This window comes from Pararge aegeria, chromosome 6, assembly GCF_905163445.1.
Source record: "Pararge aegeria chromosome 6, ilParAegt1.1, whole genome shotgun sequence".
In the NCBI taxonomy this organism is placed as follows: domain Eukaryota; kingdom Metazoa; phylum Arthropoda; class Insecta; order Lepidoptera; family Nymphalidae; genus Pararge; species Pararge aegeria.
In genome coordinates this window covers 2975959-2985654 of record NC_053185.1, presented here as the reverse complement: position 1 = coordinate 2985654, position 9696 = coordinate 2975959, and the positions used below count along the sequence as shown (strand labels likewise).

The 9696-nt window shown below is 40.9% G+C and overlaps 1 protein-coding gene across 2 annotated transcripts; it reads right to left on the bottom strand.

Moving 5' to 3' along the window:
• Positions 1-355: 355 nt before the first annotated feature.
• LOC120624632 lies at positions 356-9410 on the bottom strand. 2 transcript variants are annotated; one of them, XM_039891284.1, is made up of 9 exons: positions 9351-9410; positions 8611-8749; positions 6788-6918; positions 6464-6573; positions 5870-6015; positions 5110-5317; positions 3460-3510; positions 1933-2049; positions 356-473 (listed from the first exon to the last, which is right to left on the bottom strand). In XM_039891284.1, exons 1-9 carry the CDS (start codon positions 9408-9410, stop codon positions 356-358), a joined length of 1080 nt encoding a protein of 359 aa, XP_039747218.1. The 2 variants fall into 2 exon arrangements, with proteins under 2 accessions (XP_039747218.1, XP_039747219.1); XM_039891285.1 differs by lacking the exon at positions 3460-3510.
• Positions 9411-9696: the final 286 nt, after the last annotated feature.

The window sequence follows — 9696 nt, the reverse complement described above, 5'->3', positions numbered from 1 at the left end:
GAATTTAATTAATGTTACGTTTAAGCTTTTATTATTTACTACAGTAAACTTTTTGGCGAGTAACCCTCCGATCAATAATAAACCAACTAGAAAATATGACGTTTCACACATACAATTTTAGAGTAAAAGCGACCGTTGGTTTTCCTGGAATAAAAAAAAACATGTTACCCTCCGTCATTTTAACTAACTCAATGCAAAAAAAACTTTCGCATTTTTAATATTAGTCGGGATTTTATTGATCGAAGGTGTAACGAAACGGATAGACGATAAATAGGTACTAATTTCACATAATTCTAACGATTTTTCGAATTTATACACATCACAATGGGCGTTTTTTCTTCTTCAAAAGCTGGATTCAGTAGCAGCGACACCTGTTCCTGGGGCAGCGGGGTGGGTACACGATGCACTGGTCCAAACAGTATACGTCCGCACCCTCCCGCCCTTCCAACTCGCCGACTGCCTCGCACACTTGGCTGAAAGTTTATAACATTTAGTTGTGGTAGCGCTTTTCGTCGCCGGATCCAACTCGGTTGGGCAATATTTTTGTCCGTCAATATTAATGGTCTTAGAAAAGAGCGTGTTGCCAGTGCTGACTTCTGGCTAAATGTTCGTTTACTATGGGTATCATAAGAAAGGTCAGAATCACTCAGGTGACTATGAAGAGAGTTATGCTGGAAGTATCTCTACGTGATAAAATCAGAAATGAGGAGATCTGTAAAAACTAGAGTTTCCGTAATAGCTCAACGAGTCGCGAAACTTTAGTGGCAATAGGCGGCCCACATAGCTTAGACTTTAGGGTCCCTAGGTGCTGGAATACGACCACAAACCGGAAAAGGCAGCGTTGATCGACCCCAACGAGGTGGACAGACTTCATCAAGCGAGTCTGCTGGAAACAAGCGGCCCAGGACCGTGGATTTTGGAACTCTCTACAAAACACCTATGTCCAGCTGTGGACGTCCATCAGTTAAAGTGACTATGATGTAGTAGACCTTTTCGTCGGAGAACTACTACTCTAGAGTCAATACTTACGGACAATGGCACAGCGTCTCGAGAAAGGTGGTATAGCACCAGTTCAACATGTCTGGGATCACACGGTAACTATCAGACGTCACTGACACTTGGTCCCAGGAGTGCCGTTGCTACTAGTAAGGTGAATACTTACGGACAGTGGCACAGCGTCTCTGGACAGTAGAGGGGATATCGCAGACAGTTGGTCTGGCACCAGTTAAACATGCCCGGGATTACACGGTAACGATCAGACGGCACGCACACTTGGTACTCGGAGTACTGTTGCTACTAGTAAGGTGAATACTTACGGACAGTGGCACAGCGTCTCTGGACAGTTGGGGAGATACCGCAGAAAGTTGGTCTGGCACCAGTTTAACATGCCCGGGATTACACGGTAACGATCAGACGGCACGCACACTTGGTACTCGGAGTACTGTTGCTACTACTAAGGTGAATACTTACGGACAGTGGCACAGCGTATCTGGACAGTTGGGGAGATACCGCAGACAGTTGGTCTGGCACCAGTTTAACATGCCCGGGATTACACGGTAACGATCAGACGGCACGCACACTTGGTACTCGGAGTACTGTTGCTACTAGTAAGGTGAATACTTACGGACAGTGGCACAGCGTCTCTGGACAGTTGGGGGGATACCGCAGACAGTTGGTCTGGCACCAGTTTAACATGCCCGGGATTACACGGTAACGATCAGACGGCACGCACACTTGGTACTCGGAGTACTGTTGCTACTAGTAAGGTGAATACTTACGGACAGTGGCACAGCGTCTCTGGACAGTTGGGGGGATACCGCAGACAGTTGGTCTGGCACCAGTTTAACATGCCCGGGATTACACGGTAACGATCAGACGGCACGCACACTTGGTACTCGGAGTACTGTTGCTACTAGTAAGGTGAATACTTACGGACAGTGGCACAGCGTCTCTGGACAGTTGGGGGGATACCGCAGACAGTTGGTCTGGCACCAGTTCAACATGCCCGGGATTACACGGTAACCCTCAGACGGCACGCACACTTGATCCCTGGAAACATTGTATGAATCCCATATTAATGACTTTGCAGGTACTACACTTGTCAGTATTTTTTTTTTATTTCATTAAAAGTTAGCCCTGGACTGCAATCTCACCTTGTGCTAAGTGAAGATACAGTCTAAGATGGTAAGGATTAACGGGATAAACTGTTATGGGATATGACCTTGTTGCCTGGACGAAAGCAGCTCCGCTTGAATGACACACAAGATAGAACAATGATTGTTGAATTGCAAAATTATATTGAAAACAGCAACTGCTGAGTTTCTTGCCAGCTTCTTCTCGGTAGAATCTGCCTTCCTATCCGGTGGTAGAGTCACTACAAACAGACATACTTGACGTTTCAAAAGTGCTTATATTTGGCATACTTGGAATAAATGAAATTTTAATTTTAATTCAATATTCATTTCTTTCAAGTAGGCCTATAATTATAAGCACTTTTGAAACGTCGTCAATCTGTTTGTAGTGACTTTACCACTGGTTAAGTATATTTAACCTATGGCAGCACCTCTTTGTCGTTATGGTCAAAAGCCACGGCCGAAGTAGAACCAGAAAACACTGTACTGTACTGTCGGCTATTTTTTATTATGATAATAATACGATTAGATACCATTACCATTTTAAAAGACTCTTAACCGACCTTTAGCGTTACAGCAGCGCTAACTTTATGTAACTTTAAGAAAACATAAAAATTTACAATACTAATAAGGGGTAAATAGGTTTTAGGTATTTTTATGTATTGACAAACGCTTCACACCAATCACACCTGGAGGTAAGTGATGATGCGGCCTAAGGTAGAGCTTGCCTAGAAGATGAAAATACTTTGTACATTTATATATACACTAGTTTCGCACATATAAGCACTACTATACTATACTACATAATGAAATATTAACAACAAATAGGTAATAAAGTAATGATATTTTACAACATATATAATTGTTCATAGAAACAGAAGGTAATGTTAGTCACACTTTACACGGGGATTTAGAAACAAATAGTCTAATGGGGAACGCACATAGGCGCCAAGAACCGCAAAAAATCGCCCGCGCTGCTTGTAATGCAAATTAAGTGATTGCAGCTGCTGCTGAGCTGATGACAGCTATTTTTATGGATAGGTACAACCGAAATACGATTTTAATTTTCAACAATGTAGGTTTTTATCTATATCTAGTACATAACGTGTCACTGATATATTTTTTATACTGTAAAATGCATAAAGAACGGCGCGTGCGGCACTTGCGGCTGAAACTACTTATCTAATAGATTGCTATTACCTTAAATACGAATAAAAACCACATAGGAGAGATTATTCACAACACGTAAGGTACCAGCCCAAGTTACAAAAAACTCTCCCACACCATCCGTAAAACCCCGATCATTCCGAAAACACAAAACAGATACCTAATGATGTGTGGACCTACGCCCGCTTCGGTCTCAATATCAATACCGTTGCTGAAAGAAATTCACGTATTATACAGTGCACATTAGTAAAATACATACAAATATAGTGTAATAGATAATTATAATATAGCGAAAGTTTTACCAAAACGCACGTGATTCCTCAATTTCAATACCTTTGAGCATATTTCTGGAATATTAAGCGAGTAAAATATGCCATATATAATGTAAGGTAGATTAAGTAATTATAAAATACAAAATAAAGTTAATATTGAATATTTAAGGCAAAAGTAGAGAGTATATGAAAAGTATTGTCTTCACAAGTACAAGTAATGTGTATCTATGATATCTATATACTGAATGTGGACACCCATGGTTAACACTTAACTTACAACATAAAAACTTTGAATGTTACTTTGATCAAGCAAGGACGTACGTGTCTTAAGCTCACAACAAATGTCGCTCGAGCAATGCGACTCGTTCGGAGCGCGTTGAGAGATGTGCGATCATAATAAGGAGTCACACACGACGTCTTTATCACGAGCAACATTCACTTAAGGGCCCCGTTAGCGGGAAAACCATCGCAGCGTAGCATATTTATTTTTTTATTTATTTAACTCTTAATTTGTATACTACAACATTAACATAAACCAATATAAAATAAAATAAAACAGAAACATAAAGAAAGAAATAGAATACAATAGGCATAGTGTTTTCAAGCTTTTTGTGACTGAGTTCCTCCGGTGAAATGCCTACCGCTATACTTATTTCTGCCGCCAAGCAGCATTGTTGCTATACTGTGATCCGGTCCGGCGTGGTTTCCGGTTTAATTACAGTCACTTGGGGCTTAACACCTAAGCCACAAGTTTGTAGAAACAGGTTACCACGTTGCAGGTCGTGTTCGTGTATAGGAGCAGAATAGCTCGTTTATTGGAGTGGTGCGATTACAGGGTATGCACTAAGCGGGCAGATGACATCAAAAAATAACCTCCAGTACGAGTTATACAAAACATAATGATAGGCATTGCAAGAGTTATTAAAAGCCTACCCCGTTAGATTTTATAACTCGTACTGCAAATTTTCTTTACTTTATATCCTCTGCATAACCTCTAAGCACGCCATAATAGTTATTAAAGGAAAATGTATTAAAAAAAAAAAGATAACAACCGGCTAAGTTTGTTGTGGGCTTCTTCATAGACCAGGGCGCGTTTGGAACCCTCGTAGCTTTAGTTTTATGTTGACGAATTTATTTATCGCCATCAACACACTCCTATGTCATATTTTACATGTAATGTACGCATCAAAAGTGCCATCTATGTGCCTATTTCAATAAAGAAATATTTGTAACTGCTGTAAGGCACGTGTTATTAACGTACTCACAACTAAGAGACTTTATCAATGAGTAAACTATGACAGTCCACTGCTGGACAGAAGGCCTCTCCCAACGAGAGGGTTCGCCCATAATCAGTAAACACCACGCTGGGCTGGGTTTGTGATCCCAGTCACGAAGGAAGCTGAATATTCCCTATGTCGCCTTGTACGACACCCGCGGGACGAGGGTGGCGAAAATTGTAATCTGGATCTGCCGTTACTACACGGCACAGCGCACTTACACATTTATAATAATAAACATAAACGCTCATAAAAACATACCTGACAACGAGTGGAAAGACGCTCTGCGGCATGCTGAAGTCCCGGTAGTATAACAGGAAGGGGTTGTCGCGGCGCAGGTCGCCAGCGAAGGCCGGCGGAAGGCCTCCGGTGCTGGTGATAATGCTCACGTCCGCGCAGTTCCTGAAGGTTTCGGAGCGCCCGCATCCAACCGCCTCGGTGCCGTTGGAGCAAATGCCCCACATGTTTCCTGAAACGATTACACAGTTACTTTTAGTAAAATCCGGTAAGAACGCCTTCATGGTCATCACGGCACTGCATACCCTAAAATTTTCGTGCACGCCACTGATCGTCATCATCATATCAACTTATTGCCGGCCCACTACACGGCACGGTCTCCCTCTACAATGAGAAGGGGTTAAGACTGTAGTCCACCACGCTGGCCCAATGCGGATTGGTGGACTCCACACGCCTTTGAGAACATTGAAGAACTCTCAGGCATGCAGGTTTAAGAAAAATTAAGGGCAGGAAATCGACATAAATTCTAACTATTATAAATGCGACAGTGTCTTTGTTTGTATTTCTTTCACGCTCTAACTAAGCGAACAATTAACTTCATATTTCGTACATAGTTGCTTGAGAAGACGGAGAATAGCATAGGGTATTTTTATAATTGTAAAACAAACGGTTTCCAATTAACGCGCACGAATAAAGCTTCGAACTGCTTGCCAAAACTTCTCTGTAAAGTTTACTACCAAGGAAGTTTTGGCAAAGAGTTTTTTATGATTAGCGGCCAACGTACCGGTATAATAGGTCCATTGCAGGACACACTGCGTGCAGGTGACATAGGGCGGTAACCTCACCCTGTACCTAAAGGTGTCCTTCTTCGCGGTGTCCAGGGGAATGAGGAACCTGTCCTCTCGTGTGCCGGATATGAAGAGTGGGTACCTAGAATAATAATAATAATAATCATTTTCATCATTTAGACGGCCGATTGGCGCAGTGTTGCAGCGACCCGGCTTTCTGAGTGCAAGGCTGTTCGATTCGCACAACTGGAAAACGTTTGTGCGATGAACATGAATGTTTTTGAGTGTCTGGGTGCTTATCTGCATATTATAAGTATTTATTTATTCATAAAAATCAATTACTTAAATGGTACTTCCACTGCTGCGCACGGCCTTCACTCTCATAAAGGAGCAGTCAAAGTCAAATAATCAATAGAATAAGAGAACTTTATATTTGAAGAAACTAACAGTTCCCGTTTGAACTAAACACCTATAGAATCAATCAATTTGCGTTTAACAGCTAGTAGGTATAATAAGTAATAATTATTGATCGCGAAATAGGATTCCCCGCTTAATTACTTATATATTACTTGCCTATTGTTTTGTTTTACCTGTCAAAGCACTCCTGAGTGGCCTCTTGGTTGGGGTTGTTGTTCGGGCACAGTTTTAAAACAAACGTACCCAGATGGTTAGCCGTCAACTCTACTTCTATTTCTATTTCCTACAAAAACAATAAACAATAATTTTAATTATTTAAAAACTAAAAAAATTCAATTGGGTTTAACGAGTCGTCAAATTTTAATGAGTGTTCAGTTTTTAACTAGTCATCAGACTTTAACGACTTGTCAAATTTATAAGAAGGCATCAGTCTTTAACGTGTTATAACATTTTAACAGCTCATGAGACTTAAACAAGTCATCAGATTCTGAAATTACCTGTCCAACGCTGTAGTGCCTGGTGATGATGCCCTTGCCGTACATACCGCCTGCCTCGTGTGGCCGCGGTTCGTTGAGGTGTTCCGCATCTCCGCATACTCCACACCGCCCCTGGTTCTGCTCCCACTGGACTAAACACACGCGAGGTTAGCAAACGATACGCACTATAAGTTCCACCTAAGTTAACACTATGTTCTCCCACAAGGGAGGCACCGGTGAGTTCTTATGAGATCCTAGACCTTCCCAATACCTGCATAGGGGGGTTTTTAGTGTCCATCCCATCCCAACAAAGCCCAAGCTTTCCCTTTTTTTATATTTATTTACGCTTATCTAGAAAATGTTTTTCAATCTTGGTTTTAAAGCTGCCTAAGGAAAGTTTGTATAACTTTCCTGATTGACAGTGATTTATCGTCAAACATCGACATTCCCTTTAATCTATCCGATCAAACAAAAAATAATAAGTTTAGAAATTTTCAAAACAAAAGTTTACTATTACAACAGTAAATGCATTTATCTTACTTTTATCGTCTACGCTCTAGAATAAGTTTATTTTTGTACTTATCATAATTTAGTCTTTGAATAATAAAATAGACACCCATTTTACCTACATAATATGTATAGTGCACAGTAAAACAGACTGTGGATCTTGTGGTACTAGGCACATCAATAAATAAATGAGTTAAATAACAGCTCGTCAATTTAAGTAGATACCTATTTGCAGTTATCCTCGCCTCTAACACTCGATACAGGATGCTTCCTGTACACCGAACCGGTAATATAATTTCTTAATTTTTTTTATTATTATGTTTTTTACCAGTGAATACATTCGACAAATTAACTGAATAACTGTTGTACGCTGATATAAGTCACCGTGTATTATTGCAATGGGTGTACGAGTTGCAACCAATTCGTCGTGAACCCACTAGTGGGTGAAGCCCGTGGGTCACACGCCAAATTATTCTACAGAGTAGGTCAGCCTTAATTTATGTAAAATTCAACAGCATTTCTTGCACTTTATTCTACAATAACATAAAAAAGCTTACAAATTAAAATCAATAAATATGTTATAGCATCCATAAATTTTGATAATTTATTGAAACCTTTGATTTGTGATGTATTTTAGGTATATCACAGTATAAATAGAGCTTTTAACATATTCGGGGACTTAAATAAATAAATAACTAATTGTATAAACTTAAAGCAATCTGCATATAATTAATTCAACCGACTTACAAAAAGAGTAGTTTATTTATTCAACGTGAAAGTATTTTGTTTTCGGCGAAGAATAAAAAAATATGAAAGGTCAGAATTAGTCGTCGACTTTGAATTTATCTATGTAAGAATTACTAGGGGTCGAAGTCGAATTCAAGTTTCAAAATGCTGGAAAGTCAGAGTAAAATGGAACTTTTACGACCTCCCTGGCGCGATGACTTGCGCTGTAGTTTTAAGTGGGAGGTTGGTGAGAGGAGTGGGAGGTGGAAGGTGATAGTTCGATAGGGGTAATTTTGGAATTAAGACAGTCTTATCACCTAACAGGTTTGACCATTACCATCTTAGGCTGCATAATCAGTTTCCACCAGGTGAGATTGCAGTCACGAGTAAATTTGTGATTGCGAGAGCTCGAATGACCATTGCTTTTGCCAAATTGAAAAATAAAAATCTGTAAAGAAATTACGATTATAAACTGAATGGTATTAGATCCATTTTGCTCTGCCAGTGCCTCCATGTTCATGAGCGTGCAAGGCTTGTACTAGAGGTACATAAGTTATCAGAAGTGAGATCCGCTAGTTGGAGATAAAGCGGGGTATCTTCTAGCTACTGACCGGCATACCCCCCGCAGAATAGCTCGTTGTCGTTGTAGTTGACGGGGTTGGGGAAGCCAAACCTCCACATGGAATTGCGTGCCGGGGGGTCCATGAGGCGGCCGTGACCCTCGGCGCCGCGACGCGCGCTTCCTAACATCTGCAACAGAAACTGCTTATTGAGCCTTTTTAGCGGAATTCCTTCAAAAACATAAAAAGGTTTATTCAAAGGCTGGCAGTAATTATTAATTTTATGGTAAATGGAAACCATCGCTTATTAACAGAGCAACACTGCGCAGGGCAAGCAAGGAACACGCCCTGCAACCTGCCGGCCTGTGTCCAGCAACTGAAGGCGTAGGTGCTAAGCGGCACACTGACAAGGGATATAATTAACCTGACCACTTGCTGAATAACGGGAACATGGAGTAGGAGAAGTTTACCTCCGTTTATAATTGCACATATATTACTTGGATATTTTTTCCATTTGTGTACCAGTGCTATGAGAGTTGATAAAGCTGTGGGAAAAGATAATTTTTTATCCTTTCTTCTAGTTACCACCTAACCGGAGCTGGGCCGCCGAAAGATTAAGCGTGCCAGTGGAAACGTGACTAGCACGATTGGGGTTTTGGTTTTACGTATCTGCCATTCCTCTAAAACGTTAGCCCGCTAACATCTTAAACCACATGATCACATACCATCACGTGAGATTGCAGCGAAAGGCTCAGTTGTGGTGGGATAAAAAAGGCTAAGTTTTTACGTACTTGTAATAAAAATATCCAATATGTGAGAAACGATGGACTGCCACGCCTCCTGATCTCCATCTGAAAAAACGAAAAATAATTAACGACATATGAATCTGTAGGAAATTGGAGGAGTTAGCACGTGCCTCTAAGAGCAAGTTAAACCATCGGTTCCGGTTATTATTATTAAGTTTTTTAGCAGTAGTTGAGCTTTTCGTGACAGCTTATCTCTGCCGCTTAGCAGCATTATTGGGTTCTGTTCCTGTCTGAAGGGCGTGGATGCCGGTGTAATGTTTAAGCCACATGAGGCAAAACACCTTTTCCTCAGATTGATTGACAAGAGACCTAGGCCTCAGGGTGACGGACA